Below are 23,011 nucleotides of genomic sequence, written 5' to 3' on the forward strand. Positions count from 1 at the left end.
CTCGACACAGTGTTGAAATGTCTGTTTTGAACTTCCCACCTTCTGCTGCTCAACCCAAAGATGCATTTTCATTACAAATATGGCACAATTTAAGGGGAAATAAAGAGTATAAGATTACCGAGAAGCATTGTTACAACAAAGAAATACCAAACACAAATTTCCTTACTTTTTGTGCTAAGTTTAGAAATCGGAGAGGGAAAAGGTCAATTCAGAACTTGCTGGGGAATTATCAGAATTTTACATTTTCTGTCTTTTATTTATGAAAAACAGGATAACAAGTGAACAAGACATCTCCACGATAAGAGCAAAACAGCACAGACAGCAGGACAATCATTGGACCAGGGGGAAATAGGAATGGGTGTAAGGTGAAAAATGTGTAAGGGATTTTAATCTTAAGTGTCAAAATAAAGGAAAGAACAATATAAATGCTAATAGTTACAGTAATTGAACACACATGTGTTGGTGCCCAGTTTGTGTGTCACTGTGCTCCGATTGCCACAACGAACCACTCTAACCCTTTCACCTTCTATCTCTTCTCTAGCTCCTCTCTCATCCTTGCTATTTCTCCCGCTTCTCATCTTTTTTCTTCTTGACGTCACTATCACTTGATATAGCTACATCACTTCCTGTTCATCTGTCTGTATCTGGAAGTCCCACAGGATCTTCGCTTGGTCATTCTCAACCTCTGTATCCCATTTTGACCTTGGAATTTCTGTGCTATACTTAGCACAGATATTTTTATATACTATACCAACCACTTGGTTATGGCGTACTCAGAGCTTGTTTCTGAGCTGCCATAATTAGTGCCTCTGTGCTGTCTTTCAGTGCAGCTTTGCCGTGCAGGGGCCTGTCCTTCCATCATGGTTCCTCTTCTTTCTGTTGCCTTAGGTATTCACTAAACATACCATCAGTTGTGGCCAGGCTATTATCCCAGCAGGGTATCTGACGCCCGGCAGGGCATAGGTGTTGATTGCCTGGATCAACATCCATGCCCAGCTGACTCCTCGGGACTTGCCTTACTCTGCAGGTATTTGGTGGTTGCAGCTTTCGTAGTCCATGGTCCCATTTGCCTGTGGGATTCTGAGGCATTTGTAGCTGTCCTGCAATGTGGTCCTCTGGCTGTGCATTTAACTCAGTTCTTACTACCTTCCCTCTTTGTTACCATCTTACTACACTTCTGTGGTCTGAATGACATGCCCATGTTCTTGTTTACTCCTGGCATACAGCTCAATGTCATCCGTGTAGAGGAGGCGGCAAACGATTGGTCCATAGTTGTACCGTTTTCATTGAAATTTCATTGCAAGTATTCCAAAAAAAAAGTTTATTTCTGATATTAAAATGTCCTGGGGGCATGTGGTTGCCTGATCACCCTGTGTGATAAAATTACACACATGAAAAAAACACGTTGCACACTTATGTAGTAGTACAACACTACCATTACAGAATGTTTTAGGTTGTTTTAGTTAATAACTCTATCTTTAGTGTCTACTGTTGTGAACTTGACCTATTAAAATCAACTCTTGCTCCATTGTCCAACAGAATCCGTGTGACAGTTAATGGAGAGTTTCTGCATTACATCTACCCTTTCCAGTTTCTGGATTCACCAGAATGGGACTCTCTGCAACCATCGGAGGAGGGCGTATTCCAGGTTCATTTTGTTGTAATCCAAGCTACACATTAAATACTGTGTGTGTGTCTGTGTGTGAGTGTGTGATGCACAAATCACACATCCACGAATACATAAGGAAGATGGCTCCAACTGGCGTATCGCTACATCGATCACTACGGCCGTCTTCTTCTGTTTGTCCACCACTATGTCCGGTTGGTTAGCCACCACCATTTTGTCCGTCTGTATCTGGAAGTCCCACAGGATCTTAGCTCGGTCATTCTCCACCACCTTAGTGGGCGTCTCCTATTTTGACCTCGGCACTTCCAGCCCATTTTCGGCACAGATGTTTCTGTATACTTGGCCACTTGGTTATGGCTGGGTGTGGGTTTAAAACATGGATTTTCTGATTAAAATTGATTTTAGCTTTAATAAAGTGATATCGATTGCTTAAATCCTGAATCGATTTTTAAATATAAATGTATTTTGCCAGAAATGCCAGAATCTCATGTTAAAGCTCACAAACCTATTTTAACAACCACCAAACAGCTAAAACAGCAAATGAGAGCAGGTGAACGGATTCTGCAAAAAGATGTAAACACAAAGCGTGTGTCGTCACCCCGCGTCCACAGACACACCGTCGGGGCTGAAAGCCGACACCTCACAGATTCTGGCGCTGCAGGTTTCATCACTCTGACCAAAATTCACTGAACCAGCAGCAAAGGAAAATCCAAACTATGCTTAACAAACAAATAGATATCATCATTAATTCACTCTGACTTTGGCTGTTTTGTTTCCTCATCGATAAAAATCACACTACATGCACAGCTCTCGCTCTCTCTCAGTGTACTTCAAGGACAGTTTCCCATCTCAAATCTCTGTTTTCTGGATTATTTGCTTGCTTATTACGCACCAGTCTACGTACAGCGCTGTCGGCTGCTGTTTTTTGGGGGGGTTTTAAACAACCTCTGACAAGAAAGCCTCATTTCTGCTGTTCAATACAGAAGAAATTTTAACTTTTTAAAATTATGCCAAATTGCATAACGCTTGGCTGTGTCTCTAATAAAGCTTATTTTCTTCAGTTGTTGATCTACTGCAGAATATTTTAAGGTTATCTGCTATAAAAAGCCAGGTCAGGAAAATCTCCTTCATGTTTTTCTGTGTTTTACTCTCAGTTACTTTGACACTAAGGCTCCTCTGATGAAGTCCTACAAGTGTCAGCTTTGTTTTTATACGTAGATATAAAAATGTGCACATGTACTGATAAATGATAAAAGAATTATGTTTCTGTCTGCCTGAGAAAAAATTGAATCGAATCAAATCGGTGATTGAATCAAATTGGGAACTTGTGAATCGGAATCAAATCCATCCATCCATCTTCTTCCGCCTATCCGGTGCAGGGTTGCGGGGGCAGCAGCCTAAGCAGAGAAGCCCAGACCTCCCTGTCCCCAGCCACCTCCTCCAGCTGGCCTGGCCCAGCTGAGAGATATAATCTCTCCAGCGTGTCCTGGGTCTGCCCCGGGGCCTCCTCCGGGCCGCCATCCCTCCCGGATGGCTGAACTCCTCACACTAGCTCACACTAGCTCTCTAAGGGAGAGGCCAGCCACTCTTCGGAGGAAGCTCATTTCTGCCGGTCACTACCCACAGCTCGTGGCCATAGGTGAGGGTAGGGACGTAGATCGACCGGTAAAATGAGAGATTCGCTTTTACGCTCAACTCTCTCTTCACCACGACGGACTGGTGCAGCGTCCGCATCACTGCAGCCGCAGCCCCGTCTGTTGATCTCCTGCTCCCTTCTCCCGTCACTCGTGAACACGACCCTGAGATACTTAAATTCTTCCACTCGGGTCAGGAACTTGTCCCTGACTGGGAGTGGGCACTCCACCCTTTTCCGGCTGAGGACCATGGCCTCAGATTTAGAAGTGCTGATTCTCATTCCCACCGCTTCACATTTGGCTGCGAACCATTCCAGTGCGAGCTGGAGGCCACCACCCGATGAAGCCAACAGAACCACAACATCCGCGAAAAGCAGAGATGAGATTCTGAGACCACCCAGGTGAAAGCCTTCCACCACTTGGCCTAGAAATCCTGTCCGTAAAATTTACGAACAGAATCAGTGACAAAGGGCAGCCATGGCGGAGCCCATCACCCAGCAGGAACGAGTCTGACTTGTTGCCGGCAATGCGAACCAAGCTCTTGCAATGGTTTTATAAGGATTGAATAGTCCGTCACAATGGGCTAAACACCCCATACTCCCGGAGCACCCCCCACAGGACCCTCAGACGGACACGGTCGAATGCCTTTTACAAGTCCACAAAACACATGGAGCAGTGTCCTGCATGGAGAAGGACACTAGAGGCTGAGATTAAGGGATCACGGAGGAAAGTTAGCCAACTGAGAGCCCCAAACGAGAGGTCACCCAGCAGCCACGGAGCAGAGACCAGAGGGGGTTGCAGTGACGTGCCCGCTGGCTCTGCCGGCAGCTAGCTGTGCCAGAGAGGACCGGGCCTCAGGCCCAGAGGCCTGAGGGCACCCACCCCCCCGGAAGGGGCCCAGCCAGGCCACAGGCGCCAGGCCCCGCCAATTGGCCACCAGGAGTGAGCCGGTACATACTTGAACGCCCAGCCCCAGACACCAAGAACCACCAACACACCGACGTCTGAAGGCATCGGCCACTGGCAGGGAGTGTGGTGAGGGGAGATGGGCCTCCATACCTCAGAGAGCCTGAGATGTTCCCAGAGAGGTGGAGTCTAAGACCCGACCTGACATATAGACACAGACGAACAGGCGCACGCAGACACAAACGTGCATTCCCACCCCATATACACAAACAAATGCTCGGCACTCACCCTGTAGCTGTTGGCATGATGACATTGTATATAATTTGGATTATTTCTTTATCTTGTCAAGATCCGTGTCATCATTGTAAATTGTTTAAGCTGCACATTACTTTGTTTGTTATTTTATTTAGTCAAATTTACTATTTGACAATTTACTTTAGTCAAAGTTTTGGTGCTTTTATTTTGGAATTCAAGCTTGCTTACAAGTTGCGCTAGTTTCCTCTTTGGGTAGAAAGAAGGAGAAAACACCTGTAAGTGCAGAAAGAATGTTTTTTTAATTATAAGTTATGTTAAGAGGACTTTAACTACACACGGTTAAACTGGTAAAGGAAACCTCAGAAGAACCTCAGAAAACCACTTGCATCTGCCTGTGCTTCCAGGGAATTATACACCCGACGTGGAGACAGACACAAATAGGCACTGTACACACAATCACACTCCCCAAACACACTCTATAGGGGCAAACTGTACCCAGACCCAGGAGATGTAACCCTTCTCTCTGGGGTGGAGGAAAGCAGACCGCCTCCTTATCTGCAGTAGCAGGGAGGCCCCGCACCCCAGACCCCAATCCGACGGCCAGCACCTCCTCTCAGCCCCCCAGCCCTGACGGCTAACAGAACGGGGGTGAGTGAGGCTCGGTGTCTAAACGAGTCTCACAGGCCTGAATGTGCGCTTAAAGCCTTTTATGGTTCTTGTTTGATCTGCTGCTCACCACTAACAAGCACAAGCATACGTTTTGGACTTTTCTGTAATTTTGCACATTTATTTGTTACAATTTAATTCCAAAGACTTGTGATGACAGATTTCTTTCTTTGTCACAACAGCTTTTTCTTTATCATGCAGAAAGACAACAAAAATGTTGTATTGAGGTTAAACAAAGTTTAACTTGTTTTGTGGTTTATTCTCAGGTGACGCTGCGTGCTGATAACCCCTGCCGGTACGTAGCGTGGAGGAGGAAAAAGCTCTACCTGCTCTTTGCTAAGCATCGCTACATAGCCAAGATCTTTGCCCTGGTTGTACGCAATGACATAGCAGAAAAGCTGTATTCACTCAGTGACAAGACTTTTGACAGATACGGACACCGCTACGATCTCCGCTTACCATGTTACCCTCACATGCCGGGGACTGAAATAGAAAGGGCTGATGACCATCTGCAAGTGCCGGTGCAGAGCAGGGGGGCTCCGTAAACATACACACATGCACATTCTTCATGCGCTAAATCGCAGTGCGTGGAAGTCAGTGTCAGTCAGGCTGCAGACATGTTTGCAGACAGGTAGACCGTATACCTGAGCACGAAAACAGTCTGTAGTGTTGTTACTCACAGGGCCATAATTTATGGGGCAATGAAACGTTTGAAACTTGCTTCGGATTTTAAATCAAACGATCAAGATCTGTTAGAAGTGCAGAGTTTATCTTTATGTTAAGGGGTTTAGCAAAATGATTGCATTATATGACTTATACACACTTTTACAGCGGCGCCAAAGAGAATGGACAGTAAATTAAATTATGGACAGTAAAAATGTAGCAGATCTAAAACTCTGGATTTGATCTAAGTGTTGAAGTTTGGAGAGTTAATGCAAAGAGACACAGATGAAGGATGACATCATCAGGCTGCAAAGCCAACAGAAGCCCGTCAGAGAGGAACAACTTTAAGAGTGGCAAATCAACAATCGTGGACATTTTTAAGAAGGATGCACTGGCCAGCTCAGCAGTAACTGAAGGCCTGGACAGCAACTAAAAGGAATAAACTCTTTCTGGGTTTTGGGGGGTTGCTGGGCGCTGGGGTCCTGATCTTTGAGACTTTTCACTCTCATTGTTAAGTGCATTTTGTGACAAACGCACATACTCAGACAAAACACAGAAAACACAAGATTGCTGGTTTGTGTATCCATTTTTTCCTTTTAGGCGCTGCTTGTTTTTTATTGTTTTGTCTTACAGGTGCAGCAGTTGGAGACCCATTGTTCTTCTGTCACAGGACAGCAGACGTCTTAAATTCATATGATATTGACAGATTAGATCAATATGTGTTGTCAGTGGTGCACTGACTGATGTTGTTCTGTGACAATAAATGATTTTACTGTGTAGATGCCAAACACAAACTTAATCAGTTTTCTAAGCACATGAGTCTGGAGTTCATTTTGTCAGTATGTTAGGAAGTCTAATGTATATTTATATTTTCAGCCTTAATGCCTCTGAAAGTGAAGTTACTGCGGGTTTGTCAACCAAACGCTTCGACAAAGATCCACACACCCAGCAGAGTCATTCAGATGCTGTTGCAGTCTCACTGCTTGTGTTTGTAATGCGAATTGAAAAAGTTAGGGAGTATTAAGAGTATTAATAAAGTATGAATAACAGAGGGTCGTTTTGTGTGATTGGATCCATTGAGGAGAAGAGAAGGATGATCCGAGCAATTCTGACGATTTTGGAGAGAAGAAGCAAATTTTCTTAAGAACTTCTGCTGAAAGATAACCTTTGATCTGTCGCCCCCTGTCGGAGCTCTTGGGTACTGCTCTCGCCTTGTTCCCCTTTTAGCGTTTTCCTGTCAGCTGTGTGGAATGTGAGACGCAGACAGCATCAGAGGCTCCAGCCGATCCGGCCGCTTTTCCCTCTCACTGCTGTCCAGAGCTCCTCCGGCTGCTCCTCTGATCGGTAAGTGAAGACTCCTCACTTTTACGGGCTTTTAAGTTGAACCTAAGAAATTCCAGCGCAGCTGCGCGACTGGACCATGTCTATTTCTACATGTGAGCTCTGCGAGTGCTACAGCTGCTGTACAGAAATATTCACTGGCGTCCACATTTACAGTCAGATGTTGATAAAAGAGCTTTACCATGAGCTGTAACGCGTTGTGTAATCTGACTACTGCTGCGTAGACTGTAAGCTGTACTTTCCCACCGGCGTTGAAAAGACAGAAACATGAATTCATTCATGACTGTAAATATGCAGCTGTGTATGTGTGCGAGTCTTCTTCAATGACAAACATGACGGAGCTCAGCTAGACCCAGTGTAGGAGCTCACTGTTGCGTTCACTAATGAATAAAAACGAGAGGGACAGTTTCTGTCGTGAACCTAAACTTAGCATCAGTAGAGTGACTGTATGACTTAATGAAGGGCAGCTGGGTTTCAAACAAACCGAATTGTAAAATAAACGTGTCAGGGGAGATTTGTGACAGAAGGATAGCAGGAAGAGGGAAGGCTCCGAAACCAGTGAAACCAGCTCTGACGTATGGTGTGGACACTGTGGGACCAATTAAAACCACAGGAAGCTGACCTGGAAGTGGCAGTGGGAAGATAAGATTTTTGTTGGGAGGGACCAGAAAGGATAAAATTAGAAATGAGTATAGGACAGCATATATGAATAACAAGCAGAGAACTAGTTTCACTTTAAAGCCGACTCTGGTCCACTCTTATTCGCCTTTGTTGTCCTGGAGTGAAAACAGATGACAGTTAATTATGCACGTATTTGAAACCATCTACTTTACTCTCAGATGAAATTTCGATCTGGAGATTTTGTCAGGTCCTGACATCTAAAAGACCCTTCAGTTCATAGAAGTAATATAAGAATAAAAGCTGTTATTATTATCATGTCTGGTTTTTCCTCCTGGTCATTCCCACAGTTTCAATGGGAAACTAACCTGTAAGAACACTGGTTTGGTTCAGTTCGAGATGTTGTCCTCAAATTATTTTTGTAGGGCAAATGTTCACCGGTGTAACTGACATTCTCATTTGGTTTAATGTTACATTGAACAATGTTTAGTGGATGAATGGGAGCAAAATGAGAAGTGTTTTGTCTACATGGAGGAAAATGTTCTAGCATTCGTCTGCCTGTGAAACGCAGCAAACATCATGGTAAGTATTAACGTGCCATCCTGGAGGAAGGGGACTAGCTATGCTGCTGCCATACGTGACACTGACCCCAGCCAAATGCTAAACCAGTGAAACTATAGTTGGAATATACAGTGGGGCAAAAAAGTATTTAGTCAGCCACCGATTGTGCAAGTTCCCCCACTTAAAATGATGACAGAGGTCAGTAATTTGCACCAGAGGTACACTTCAACTGTGAGAGACAGAATGTGAAAAAAAAATCCATGAATCCACATGGTAGGATTTGTAAAGAATTTATTCGTAAATTAGGGTGGAAAATAAGTATTTGGTCACCTCAAACAAGGAAAATCTCTGGCTCTCACAGACCTGTAACGTCTTCTGTAAGAAGCTTTTCTGTCCCCCACTCGTTACCTGTATGAATGGCACCTGTTTGAACTCATCATCTGTATAAAAGACACCTGACCACAGCCTCAAACAGTCAGACTCCAAACTCCGCCATGGCCAAGACCAAAGAGCTTTCGAAGGACACCAGGAAAAGTATTGTAGACCTGCACCAGACTGGGAAGAGTGAATCTACAATAGGCAAGCAGCTTGGTGTGAAAAAATCAACTGTGGGAGCAATCATCAGAAAATGGAAGACATACAAGACCACTGATAATCTCCCTCGATCTGGGGCTCCACGCAAGATCTCATCCCGTGGGGTCAAAATGATCATGAGAACGGTGAGCAAAGATCCCAGAACCACACGGGGGGACCTGGTGAATGACCTGCAGAGAGCTGGGACCAAAGTAACAAAGGTCACCGTCAGTAACACACTACAACGGCAGGGAATCAAATCCCGCAGTGCCAGACGTGTTCCGCTGCTGAAGCCAGTGCATGTCCAGGCCCGTCTGAAGTTTGCCAGAGAGCACATGGATGATACAGCAGAGGATTGGGAGAATGTCATGTGGTCAGATGAAACCAAAGTCGAACTTTTTGGTATAAACTCAACTCGTCGTGTTTGGAGGAAGAAGAATACTGAGTTGCATCCCAAGAACACCATACCTACTGTGAAGCATGGGGGTGGAAACATCATGCTATGGGGCTGTTTTTCTGCCAAGGGGACAGGACGACTGATCCATGTTAAGGACAGAATGAATGGGGCCATGTATCGTGAGATTTTGAGCCAAAACCTCCTTCCATCAGTGAGAACTTTGAAGATGAAACGAGGCTGGGTCTTCCAACATGACAATGATCCAAAACACACCGCCCGGGCAACAAAGGAGTGGCTCCGTAAGAAGCATTTGAAAGTCCTGGAGTGGCCTAGCCAGTCTCCAGACCTCAACCCCATAGAAAATCTGTGGCGGGAGTTGAAAGTCCGTGTTGCTCGGCGACAGCCCCAAAACATCACTGCTCTCGAGAAGATCTGCATGGAGGAATGGGCCAAAATACCAGCTACTGTGTGTGCAAACCTGGTAAAGACCTATAGTAAACGTTTGACCTCTGTTATTGCCAACAAAGGTTATGTTACAAAGTATTGAGTTGTATTTTTGTTATTGACCAAATACTTATTTTCCACCCTGATTTACGAATAAATTCTTTACAAATCCTACCATGTGGATTCATGGATTTTTTTTTTCACATTCTGTCTCTCACAGTTGAAGTGTACCTCTGGTGCAAATTACTGACCTCTGTCATCATTTTAGGTGGGGGAACTTGCACAATCGGTGGCTGACTAAATACTTTTTTGCCCCACTGTATTTAAAGCCCTTCCTATTTTGGAGCGCGTCTCATTGTTGCCTGCTGTTAATTCCAGTAACACCAAAGCAGCTGAAGTTCATTAACAACCCACTTCACTCCCCAGATCAGTTTAGCAGACTCGATGCTGTACTCTGATTAAAAGTGTTCCTTACATTGTTTGAGAAGTATATTAACATACAAGTACCTTAAAATATTAGAAGCAAAGTACTTGAATAAGTATACTTAGTTACCTTTCGCAGCTGTGTAGTTTGTATGCTTTGAACAACCATCCTCCCACATTCACTTGTGCTCGCCTTACTCCAGTGTCCAAGGTGCCTAGCCAAAGGATGTCCTCCACCCCAGATGGGCCCACCCTCCTGCTCACCACGCTGTCCTCCTTCCCTTCTTCCATCCCGGCCGCCACGTCTGCAGATTCAAATGCCACCTCGTGCCAGGAGTGGGAGCAGACCCACCACCTGCTATTCCATGTGGGAAACCTGTCCCTGCTGTTGGGCCTGGCCATCCCGACTACCTTGGCTCTGCACATGATCATGCTGCGCCTCCTCCTGACAACAGGTCAGTTCACAGCTCGTTCCCGTGATGGGATCCAGAAGTAATGTAGTGGGGAAGATTTAAGGAACATAAAGTTATCACATCGTAAGCAGATGCGTATTCTGAGTAAAAGCTGCCCGTGCGTTAGTAAACTTCTACCAGGACAGGCTTGTTGACAGTTGACTGTAACGCTGGCATTTTAAAGATTTATTGGAAACTGTTCTGCACAAACAGGGGAGACCCTAAAAGGCTGTGACAGTGGAAGATAAAAGCAGGATGGAAAAAGCACTTCCAACATGTTTATCTTTGCTTGGCAAGAGAATGGAGACAGGAAGCAGCAGGACTTATTGAGGCTGTGGTTGTAATGTTGACAGCTCAGTTATTTATGCTGCTATTTCAGTCTCTCAGAGAGCGAGTAAAAGGAGAGTGCTGAAATGTGTAAGGCAGCAGTTTTGGTGGTTTTATCATAAGACTGGATGGGTAATCATTATATAACACTGAGTAAGACATTTATTCATGTATCTAGACGAGCACATTTCTAAATAATTGTCATGATGTCTAAAATCAAAATATGTGAATGCAATGATTATGAATTTGTGAGCGATACAAAAGTAACGTTTTGGACAATACTCCCATATATGAGCTTAGAAACAGAGCACTGTGTGGCTCAGCGTTGTCCCGTAAGTTTCCCATAGAGCGATTTATTTTAAACGTACTACATTTTTGGAACAATTAGACTACCTTGCTTGTTTGTCTCACTGCCCAAAGCTTTATTATTGTTTTGCTGGCAAATTCAGATTCTGAAGTTCGAAATGTGCAAAAGATAAGTGAACAGAAGAAATAAACTGGAAGGAAATCATAAATGAATGGTGGGGTGGCTCAAGACTTTTGCACAGTAATGTACATTAAAGTAATTTCTGATATTACAACCATACCAGATACTTTCTCCATTATAAGATGAAGTGTTTCTTGTCTCAGCGTGGTGTGTAATCAAGTGCAGTGTGTAAGTCGGGTTGTTCTTGCAGGATGTGGTTTATTCATCGCGTGGGCCACGCTGTTCAGGTGCAACATGGATCTAATGGTTTGGAACGTGGTCTTCCTGGTGATCAACTTCGTGCACCTTTTCTACCTTTTCTACAAACGCAGGCCGGTGAGTTCAGCATCAACATCACTCACATTATACAAGATCATTGCAGGCCGTGTGTGAGGTTTTTTGAAACACTTTTGTGACTATTTACTCTTTATTCTCTTTATTTGTAGTACAACAGTTTTAAAATGTATCCACACAAAGTAGCTAAACAAACATAGCAAATATGCAGAATGCCCCATTTAAGAACAATATGCATCATGTTGTTGGTTCATTAACTTGTGAATTCATATGATTCATGTATACTTATTATTTTCTATACCATAATTTAAAAATGGCTCGTGTCATTATCCCAACTAGGCCTGTGCTTCAGTGCACTGGGCTACACTGACTGTGGATGAATGCTCAGGTCAGACTAACCGTCTCAAACTGTTGCTGTCAGATTAAGATTGACAGGGAGCTGCGGTCAGTCTACAAGAGGATGTTTGAGCCTCTGCATGTGCAGGAGGCTTTGTTCCAGCGACTCACGGGACAGTTCTGCACCATTCAGACGCTGAAGAAAGGCCAGGCCTACGCTGCTGAGGACAAGACGTCTGTAGACGAACGCCTCAGCATTCTGCTCAAAGGAAAGTATGTGCTGTTTGTTTCCCTAATGAAAGTCACATAGGTCTGACTAATACACACGATTGAGGTTATTATTTTAACACCGTGCTTTTCTGATTTAGTTGGTCAGAATTTTGAATTTCATTTTTTTTGTGTGTGATAGGATGAAAGTTTCATACCGAGGCCATTTTCTGCACAACATCTATACCAACGCATTCATTGACTCTCCAGAGTTCAGGTCCACTGAGATGCACCGAGGAGAGAAGTTTCAGGTAAATTCACTTGCATGGAAGCTCTGACATAAAGGATGGACATCGTTTGCAGGTCCGATTTCCTTCTCTGGCTGTAAAAACATGTCTGACTTTGCAGAACATGAATATTCAATAAAGATTTAAGGAGGTCAACTTTCTTTAAACAGAGCTCTGGAACATAAAGTTTCACATGCATGGCAATTCAATGTAGCATATTTTTGAAGTACTAATAATAGTAATAAAATAGTAATAAGTGTATTGATGTCTGTATCTAGGCAACAACTTGATGTCAGGCAGAATAATACTATATATCTATTTTCACAATGAATTGGAGGGTACTACTGTGAGGTAGCATAACATAAGCAGCATGAAAGGTGATAGGAAGACAGCATCTGCAGACCGTTCAAGTTTCTTTTAAGTGTTCTTTATTTTCTGGTGTCGCCCTTCAACAATTATCTCACAAAACCATAAAAAGCCGTGAGTCAAAATCTCACCTGCTTTATATAGAATTCCACTCACACCTGGATCTCATTAACCTCTACCATTGGGAAAACAGGGTAGACTAAATAACACAGTATAGACAAAGAAACAGGAATAAAATCATCTTTCCCACTTAACAAACTCATTCACCCAACTAAACAGTTTGAAAAGTCAATCTCTTCACCTAATCTGACTCATGAGGTTATTTTAAATGAAATAAACAATTTTACACAAAATAAACACCCCTTCATTTGGTTACACCCAATTGACATGATCAGTGACATCATATCCTATAAAATCAGGAAGTACTAGGGCGGCCCCTCCCACATACCTGTTTTACACATAGGACCTGTCCAAAGGAACACACAATGGTAAGTATAACCAAACTACATAAACAAATGAAAGATTCAAATCAATTAATGATTAAGTGACATTTAGCTTTAAGTACATTTGCACAGATGACATAAATATAACCAATGCTACCACAAACAGACCCGGGATAGTATGTAGAGCCAAGGTTACATGTGCTGTGTTTACATTAAAGCATTATGATAGACTATAGGATAACAGAACACAGAATAACAATATACGAAAGTGACAAATGGCAAATGAATTCTGTCCTAGCCACTTTGTCACAACTACTACTACTAATAATAATAAATGTTCTTTTGCATTCAGAAATAACAAAAAGCTTTTGAAAGTTGTCATAAAATAAAGCGCTTAATTCAAAAACTTGTGGAAAGGTATCATTTGACTTTCCCGTCTTCTTTTTTCCTTAACTACACTTCACGTAAGCAGTCTGAACTAATGTTAACTTTAAATCCTCTGAGGTCTCTGAACGTTCCCTTACTCATCTCCTTACAGACTTCTGTTCATCTATAGACGCGCAGAGACCGGCACAGTGTCTCAGTCAATCTGTAGATAGACGACGAGAACAATCAGGCCCAAGAAAACCGTGAAACGAAGCATATAAAAATATGTATCCCTACCTGTGGACACCTTAACACTTGTTAATGTGTTTGATTGACAGGTGACCATCATGGCAGAAGAGAACTGCAAGTTCCTGTGTTGGTCTCGAGAGAGACTTACCTATTTCCTGGAGTCAGACACTTTCCTTAATGAGGTTTTCAGGTTCCTCATCGGCAAAGATATCACCAACAAACTGTACTCTCTGAATGATGCCACGCTCAGCGACAAGGTGAGTCCCGCTGGTGTCGATATATTGGAGCATCTTGTTTAATGTAATGTGACAGCTGTAAGAGTGCTCACTGTGCTGACGAGGATGTTGGTCATGGATATGTTCTAGGCTGTGAAGAAAATGGACCGACAGCCCAGCCTGTGCTCCCAGCTGTCTATGACGCAGGTGAGAAACAGCATGGCGAGCAGCAGTGACACCGACGATGTTCTCAACCAGATCCTACGAGGTGGATCTGCTGGATCATCACTCCGTGAGTCTTAATGGGATATTTACTCTGTCACTGCAGCACGTGCTACAGCAGCGATCCACAGCTCTGCCAGTGTTCCCAGCAGCTCAAACGAGTGGGGCTCCCTCACTTCCTCCATAGATGTTCAGTGATGTTGAGGTTTATCTTTGGACTTCTGCATGTTGCCTCCTCGCAGGCTTCTGTTCACACGCACACATTTATATTTCTAAAGGTGCTGCTGAGATGAAATCCTCACCAGATGTTTGTAACAATCCATTCAATCCACACGTGAAAATTAAAATATGTTTAACAGTGAGAAACGACACAGGGAACATGTGTTGAACACATGAACACAGTGAGGTGCAAATAGTCATGAACTCTGAAATCCTGGCTCAGCTGCAGAGGGCTGGTGCAGTGGATTCAAGCGGAGGCTATGGCCACCTTGGGCACCATGCAGATCCTGGTCCACGAAACACTGGTTTGACTCGAGACGTTGCTGGACGCAGAGCGGATGGAAATTAAGTGTGTGGATAGTCACAAAGATCCCACGGTGCCAGTGGAAATAATGTATACATAGACTCGAGGCTGTGGTTTGACAAGTTAATGGGGCAGTGTGAAGAGGTGCGCTCACAACAGGTAGGGACATGTAGTGTCTGTGCTGCGCTCAGTGGTGATGCAAAGTCGTCTAACACTGCTGATTCTACTGGTAGGGCAGATTGTGTGCTAGTTTGGGCCATTAATGGGGGTCCTGTTCGAGCACACTGGCATGGACCCCATCATGGCATCATGGCATTTCAGTGCACAGGGTATCGCTTTCATAAGTTCCTTCATGAGGACGAATGCAGTTGGGATCGCTGGCTGGACCCTGTGTTGTTGGCACTTCGGGAGGTGCCCTAAGCATCCATGAGTTGCTGTTCAGCAGGAAGCTGCAGGGGCTGTTGGACCTTAAAGAACACCGTGAGGAAGGTCCAAGCCCGGGTAAGAGTGAAATTCTGACGTTCCTTGTAGCACACCTGTGCATCAGAGAGGTTCCTGAGACAGGCGGGGCTCACAGCCAACCTGAAGAAGTGTGCGGTTGGATGGAGGGAGGGACAGTATCTGAGGTCCCACTTGGGATGGTTGTTACCGACATCTGGTGAATTTTATGTCAATAACACCTTTAGAAATATATTTCTTCAAAAATTGGTGAAATGTTCAAAACTGACTTTACTCGCTGTATGTGATGTTAAAACAGTTCTTCTGTAGTGCTAGCTAAATGCTGTACACACGCTTAATGTAATTGATCTGTGCAGCATGAATGCATAAAGATGAGAAGGGGGAAAGGATGCATGGTAGGATTGTAGGATGACATTAAGTAGCAAATATTATGCTGCTGGCTGGAAGCAACACAAGGGAATAAGATAGTCCACCTGTGTGTTCCTTCACTGCTATCTTATGCAGAAAATGTCATCTGAAAGGTAAACTGCATGGTGGAGTCAGCAGAGAATTCATTTCATTCACTTTTGTCATATAACACCAAAACACAACACAGTTGCCTCAAGGCACTTTATATTGTAACGGCCAAGGAGGGGCGCCCAGCTGCAGTGGATGATACAGGACAAAGACACCCTGTGGAAGAGAGATTAATAATAACTAATGATTACATGCAGAGTGCTGCATATGCTCACACTTCAGATTGTTTAGCCACAGTGTTCCATATTTTTTTCATTTTGTGTTTTTCTAGAGATTTCACCCGGCACCAAAGCATCCTCAAAAATGAATCCTATAGAAGAAGGCATGGAGGATGATGTGTTTGAAGAATCGGCCTCGTCTGACCACGTGCCCAACACTTCCACTGAGAATGTGTAGCCAGCAGCGACCACAGGGGCATGCTATGGAGTCCAACACAGCTGACACAACTTTCCTTGTGTTAGCTTGAGGGAACCCAAAGCCCCATCAGACATGATGGGTATCATGACGGTGGTTGTCAACTTATGTTTCCTCACATAAAAATGTGCATCTCATGTGTCATATGTCTTTTCATCCCTGTGACTGCAACATACTAATTAGGAGATGTTATCAGAGAAGAATCTTTAAAAAACTTCAAAAATATAACTAAAATGTAATATTGTTGCAAATAGGACCAAAGTTAATGCTGCAAAAATCTTTAATACAGTGATTTAGTACAAAATAAACCTTTTTAATTGAGATAATATATTTATTTTACCCCTGAGTGCGCTCTAAAGCTGAAACTTCAAACTGGATCGATAGCGTAATAAAGGCTGTAGGAGCAGTTCAGGCAGTGTAAAGGAGACACGTAAATCTCAGAAGGTTGATTATGTTCTCTCACTGAAAACATCCAGATGAACAGAATCAACCTTTAAAGTTTAAAAACATTTATATATTTTCTGCATCACCAACTGAGACATACAACTTAACAAATTTCTCATATAAAATTTATTCTCCCAGCAAAGAATCATTTGAAAGAATCCTTTTAAGAATCAGTGAAACGTGGTACGAACTCATTTTAATCTGAAACTCTAAACTACAGAGTTTACAAAGACAGCCACTGTCATCATGCAAACCTCTGTGTTTAAGCCCAACATAGCTCACTAACCCTTAATCTTGCTTCATAGTACATCACTCAGATCTATAGTCTATAGATATGTTTAGCACTAACTGGGATGGCTGCAGCTCAGGAGGCAGAGCAGATGGTCTATGGTTGGCTGGTTTGATCCCTGGCTTATCTCCAGTCTGCACACTGAAGTATCCGTAGGCAAGATACAAAACCCAGAGTTGCTCTCTGATGCACTCATCAGAATATGAATGTGTGTCATTGTTAGATAGAAAGCACTTAGGCTTAGAAGGTCTTGCATGAGCGGATGTGAATAGATGACTGAGGCATGCTGTATTGACTTTGAGTGCTCAAGTAGAAACTGTTCATTTACCATCAGTACATATTTGTCTCAGACCTGAACAAACAGCAGCAAAGTTGATACATTATGTCATATTACACTATAATGTTCTTAGTTCTTACTACAAATGTTTCATTTGGAGTTCACCGTGTATTAAATGTATGTGATCACATGTATGTACAGTGCATCCAGAAGGTATTCACAGCTAGTTCCATATCCTGTCATGTTACGGTGCTTTTCCACCCTAAAACCCTACACACATACCCCGCAGTGACAAAGGGGAAAATGTTGGCTTGAAAATTCTTCAAAATGTATTAAAAAAAACCAAAAACTAAATATTACATGTGCATAGGTTTCCATAGTTTTCACAGTCAGACCTGAGCTAAGGAGCATCCTGTTTCCACTCAGTATCTGTCACATGTTTCTACAACTTTATTGACCGTCGTAAATTCAGTTAATTGGACAGGATTTGAAAAGGTATGCATCTGTCTATATGAGGTCCCCTAGTGGACAGTTTATACTGAAGCACAAACCAGTCCAGGAGTCTAAGAAGTTGCCTGTACACTTCCAAGACAGGATTGTAATTGAGGCCCAGATCGGGCGAAGGGTACATTTCTGTCACATTGAACAAATGTTGGACCATTTTTTTATTTTAAATTCACTTGTTTTCTGTGTAGTTAGTCATGCATTTTTAAATTAAATACTGTGAAGATATCCACACAAGCTTTGGTGTAGAAATGGCCGTAATAATACTGCAAAGATCTGATTTCTGATTCACTGATAGTGAAGAAACACACACATCATGGGAAGCAGCAGCCTATTGCAGCGACACTAAGGGAGGATTCGGGGTCACCTGATCCAGCCCTAACTGTGTCAGCAAAAAGGAAAGTGTGCTTTAAGTCTGCTCTTTTGGGGTAATATGGTACTGAGAGTTCGTTAAGATTTGAGCCCTTTTTGAAATGATTAAACTATTTTTAGGATTTAAACCCTTTAAATCTCAGTTTAAACATTTGAGTTACTAAATAATTATTGAAAAAAACTAACAGAAAACTGCTTTTTTCCATATAAATAGTACGGGAATGGGACGTTGGTGCTGATTAGAGTCTTGGACGTTTCAAAGATCAGCAACAAAACTGATTTTCATGCATTTTCGTTCTTTTGTGTATGTAGTGCCAGATGCTCCCTAAAAAGTTCACCTCAACTAAAACCACATGTTTAATCTCTCTGCCATTGCAGTGTAAAACAGAAGTACTGATTCCTTACTGGAGGGATGGATTTTGTCATTTAAGTTATTTTAAAAAGTTACAGAATTGCTGAATCTAACACAGAGCATGAAGTTAGTTTCTACAGTGGGTCAAACTTCATCCTGCTTTACGCCTCCTTGTTTGTTGCAGACTAAGTATATATGATGGATGAAAGTGGAGCTAAAGGCAGAGGAAGAAGGAGATGCTGCGGCTCGATGATGACAAAATGTCAGTCTACTGGAAGTGCAAAATACTACAGACCCCTGGCGGCATCGTGGTGGGGGGCGGCATCACGGGCATCGGCATAAAAAAAATAATTGCTCGTACTCGTGCTGCCCCGACATCAGCCAGCGCATATTAGGAATGTCGTAGGCACCGATCGGTTTTCTGTCGCCCGTTTGCTGGGAGTAAGGGCGCCCTCCGTTTGCGAGGTGCGCCTGCTGCTTGCAGTACAGGGAGGAGAGGGCGGGGCGGCGGGGGGGCTGGCTGGAGCAGCGTCTAATAACCAACTCGCAAAATAAAAACAAAACAAACACGAAAACAGCAGACATCATGATACAGACTTATAATTTGCACCGATGTTGTTGGTTTTTTTCGAAATTCTGCATGCGAAAAGTGAGCGCGAGAGCCCTCAGTGCGCATGCTCGCTGCTGAAGTCAAAGTAAACTTTATTGTCATCTCCGCTACAGACAGTCCAGTATATAGAGAGACGAGACGACGAGGCTCCAGTTACAGCAGTGCAAGTAAACAAACAATAAATATAAGAAGAGTAAGAAAATAAATATACACTTTAGGACTCGGGGTAAAGGATCAATAACAATTTATAATTTATATTTTGATGATTTAATGTCTCACACACAACCCGTGGAAAGGGGAGGGGCCGGCTGCTTCCAAATAGAGCACATTTCATTCATAATGTTGTGAATCCAAGCCCATCACTCATTCATGCAGAGGGAGTCTTTGCCCAGGGCGCCAAACAGGCTAGGACCGCCACACAAACTGGTTCATCCCAAAGACAAACTTAACAATGTGGTGTACAGTGTGGCTCGGACTCTACATTGGAACAAACAGCCACTTCACAAGTGCATAGCACAACAGAAGAGTCACCTCCACGGGACAAGACTCGGCTGTTCATCGGCATCTGAAGGTCAAAGGTCACTCTTTCAAGGATGCCAATGTTCACATTTTGGACAGAGAGGACAGATGATTGGAAAGAGGAGTGAAAGAAGCATCTGTGTCCACTTTGAATGACCATCTTTGAACAGAGGGCGGGGCTTATGACACCAACTGTCTGCCATCTATAATCCAGTTTTGAGATCAACAGATACTCAACATTTGATTGTTCAGCATGTCGGCAGCCTACGTCTATTGCAGCATAACTAAGGGAGGATTCAGGGTCACCTGGTCCAGCCCTAACTATATGCTTTAGCAAAAAGGAAAGTTTGAAGCCTAATCTTGAAAGTAGAGATAGTGTCTGTCTCCTGAATCCAAACTGGAAGCTGGTTCCACAGAAGAGGGGCCTGAAAACTGAAGGCTCTGCCTCCCATTCTACTTTTAAATACTCTAGGAACAACAAGTAGGCCTGCAGAGCGAGAGCGAAGTGCTCTAATAGGGTGATATGGTACTACAAGGTCATTAAGATAAGATGGGGCCTGATTATTTAAGACCTTTGTAGCCGTCGCATTGAAATGTAATTATTATGTGATTGCAATGTTCAAAATTTGGTGTTTAATCTGGATTCATGTTGTGTGGTCGCCACCTACTGGTGGGCCTGAGTGTGGCGCTTTGTGGTGCGCATGCTTTGGGGGTGAGGCTCAATTAAGCGCACGCTCGAGCCAGAAAGAGAATGTTGGCCTGTGTAAAGGGTGGAAATATAGCAGATATGGACTACAATTGCTCATGAATGTTCAGTAGAAAGGCGCACACGGTATGTTGGTGCATTTACTTTGTGTGTATGTTTTATTTGAGTTGTAATTTTTGTCCTGCTGATGTAATATCCGTGTTTTTATTGATCATTTCACCATAGTTTTTCACAGTGTTTGCTGGTGAAAAGAAGATTAAAATACTGGCTGAACATCAGTTGAAGCATGGCCCTTTATTCTACTTCGAACATGAAAAACCTTCAGGAGCAGTTACAACCTTGTGAGGAGCAGGATTTTGAATTCTGGATTTAACAGGAAGCCAAAACAGGAGAAATCTGCTCTCTCTTTCTAGTCCCTGTCAGGACTCTTGCTGCAGCATTTTGGATTAGCTGAAGGCTTTTCAGGGAGTTTTTAGGACTTCCTGATAATAATGAATTACAGTCGTCCAGCCTGGAAGTAATAAATGCATGAACTAGTTTTTCAGCGTCACTCTGAGACAGGATATTTCTAACTTTAGAGATGTTGCACAAATGGAAGAAAGCAGTCTTACATATGTGTTTAATATGTGCGTTGAAGGACATGTCCTGGTCAAAAATGACTCCAAGGTTCCTCACAGCGTTACTGGAGGCCAAGGTAATGCCATCCAGAGTAAGAATCTGCTTAGATACCATATTTCTAAGCTTTTCAGGGCCGAGTACAATAACCTCAGTTTGATCTGAATTAAGAAGCAGAAAGTTAGCGGCCATCCAGGCCTTTATGTCTTTAAGACATTCCTGCAGTTTAACTCATTGGTGTGTGTTATCTGGCTTCATGGACAGATATTGATCTGATCTTCTCCACCTGCTCGCCTCACTCAGACTCGGAGCCTTTAGTCGTTCTGCCCGAGACTTTGGACGCACTTCCACCAGATCTCCGGACTACAACCCAAAGACTACAGATGGACAGGCTAACCATTTAAGACCAACTACACCTCCGCAGTCATTTACAATCCAAATGTTTTACACACACACACACACACACACACTCTACTCTCTGTCCTCTTCCACATCCTCCCAGGCAAACATAAACCGAGCCACATGTGATTCAGTAAATAAAATTTATTTTCATTCTTCACACACAAATTCCTCATACAGTGAAAATAAAAGAGGCCGCTCTCTCGGCCATTTGACACCAACGCAGATGGTGTCAAAAGTCTCCTCAGTTCATACAGCTTCATAAATATCAAGGTTCGGCCAGGATGTGTGGTCTGGAATGGGTGAGGTGGCTCATTTCCTCTGGATCTGAGTAAAAGATGAGGGCAACTGGAGCGGCTGGATGGGTTTCTTACGGAAGTCCGGGGAGACCCTCTGTTGCGTGGTAGGCAGCAGCTGGTTGCGTTTGATGATCTGCAGAGCCAGCTGAGTGTTTCCTGAGGACCAAACATAACATTCAAGGATCAGGTTTAAAATGCCCTCACAAACACAACAGCTCAGCCTGTTTCCACTGTTTGCAAAGCCAATACGACGCTTTGATATGTGGAATACGAGTGTGACAAACCAACCCAACCAAAACAGGGCGTCAGGCGAAAAACATGTTACAACAGGTGTAACTGGTGACGCAGTAGCTCACTGACCATTCTGCAGCTCCAGGTACACTCCCAGCAGGATGGCTTCAGGCGGGATCTCCTTGCTGTTCATCATCGACGCAGCCTGATGGTGACAGCACAAATTAAATTATTACTGAACTGTCGGGACGCTCACTGCTTTAAGCTTCCTGATGAAAATGTTCACCTACAGCATGTCAGTGGGTTACACACATAATTACAGCATTAAAGAAACGGGGCGAATCAGATGCTTTTGAACAGTAACAGTTTCCAAAATGAATTTTAAAAAGGCTTTAATACATTTGTCGACCATAAAATGCAGCAAAAACAATCAGCAACCAGTTTGATCAACATCGTCACTGAAATGTGATCGTCCCAGATTCTTAAACGTTTCTCTTTTCTCCCCATAAAAACATTTCTTTGAACCACTGCAACAATGAAGTAACATGTCTAATGCCAGAGTAACTAGATTTTGATTGGCCAGTCCTGGACATGAGTTGCATAAAATTTGCCATGGTTACCTGAGTCAGGCACTTGCGGGCCTTGTCGTACTCACTCCTTAAACAATAGGCACTGCCCAGGTTAAAGAGCATCATAGCTCGAGCTGATGTCACACTGCTGGGATAACACAGTGGAGTCTGCTTCCCTGCTGCAACACATGAGCACGCACACACACACACACACACACGTTATTTTCCTGCTGCAATGTTATGCTGTATATAAGATTTTGGAATCAAAAGCAAACACGTTGCTTCAAAACAAACTCACAGGACTCAACAGGCTCATCTCCTTTGTCGGACCCTGCTGACAGAGAGGAAATTATTCAGTGAAAACAAGACTGCAGCAAAAGTTTAGGCGAGGAATGATTTCAGCCCACGCACCCTGGTCTTGTTCGTTCATCAACATGCCCACTGACACATCACTGACGTTCTCTGGATTAAGGTGAGCGATAGCGTCGGAAATCCTGTCCAATGAGATGAGGGCTTCGGCAGCATAGAGGTGACCGAGGAACCTGAACAGAAAAGGTCCAAACAGAGAACAGTTA

At 43.5% G+C, this 23,011-nt stretch overlaps 3 protein-coding genes across 6 annotated transcripts in view; 2 read left to right on the plus strand and 1 right to left on the minus strand.

Moving 5' to 3' along the window:
- Positions 1 to 1,193: 1,193 nt before the first annotated feature.
- popdc3 (popeye domain containing 3) lies at positions 1,194 to 6,741 on the plus strand. Its single transcript, XM_040049962.1, has 3 exons — positions 1,194 to 1,274; positions 1,454 to 1,648; positions 5,355 to 6,741. Exons 1-3 carry the CDS (start codon positions 1,194 to 1,196, stop codon positions 5,631 to 5,633), a joined length of 555 nt encoding a protein of 184 aa, XP_039905896.1. The 3' UTR covers positions 5,634 to 6,741.
- Positions 6,742 to 6,869: 128 nt separating this feature from the next.
- On the plus strand, positions 6,870 to 17,646 carry bves (blood vessel epicardial substance). Its single transcript, XM_040049959.1, has 8 exons — positions 6,870 to 7,095; positions 10,312 to 10,563; positions 11,565 to 11,689; positions 12,069 to 12,256; positions 12,393 to 12,501; positions 13,991 to 14,158; positions 14,267 to 14,408; positions 16,108 to 17,646. Exons 2-8 carry the CDS (start codon positions 10,335 to 10,337, stop codon positions 16,230 to 16,232), a joined length of 1,086 nt encoding a protein of 361 aa, XP_039905893.1. The 5' UTR covers positions 6,870 to 7,095; positions 10,312 to 10,334; the 3' UTR covers positions 16,233 to 17,646.
- A 3,817-nt stretch (positions 17,647 to 21,463) lies between these two features.
- Positions 21,464 to 23,011, minus strand: part of cnot10 (CCR4-NOT transcription complex, subunit 10) — a 37,580-nt gene continuing 36,032 nt past the window's right edge. For 2 of the 4 annotated variants that reach the window (XM_040049945.1, XM_040049943.1), the window contains exons 15-19: positions 22,848 to 22,978; positions 22,735 to 22,767; positions 22,488 to 22,615; positions 21,997 to 22,072; positions 21,650 to 21,792 (exon numbers count right to left, since the gene is read on the minus strand). In XM_040049945.1, the coding sequence (XP_039905879.1) occupies positions 21,650 to 21,792; positions 21,997 to 22,072; positions 22,488 to 22,615; positions 22,735 to 22,767; positions 22,848 to 22,978 (511 nt within the window). Of the gene's footprint in view, positions 21,793 to 21,996; positions 22,073 to 22,487; positions 22,616 to 22,734; positions 22,768 to 22,847; positions 22,979 to 23,011 lie in introns of all 4 variants that reach the window. The other 2 variants (XM_040049942.1, XM_040049944.1) reach the window with 2 other exon arrangements.

Source organism: Simochromis diagramma, unplaced genomic scaffold, assembly GCF_900408965.1.
Source record: "Simochromis diagramma unplaced genomic scaffold, fSimDia1.1 OVJJ01000021.1, whole genome shotgun sequence".
NCBI lineage: Eukaryota > Metazoa > Chordata > Actinopteri > Cichliformes > Cichlidae > Simochromis > Simochromis diagramma.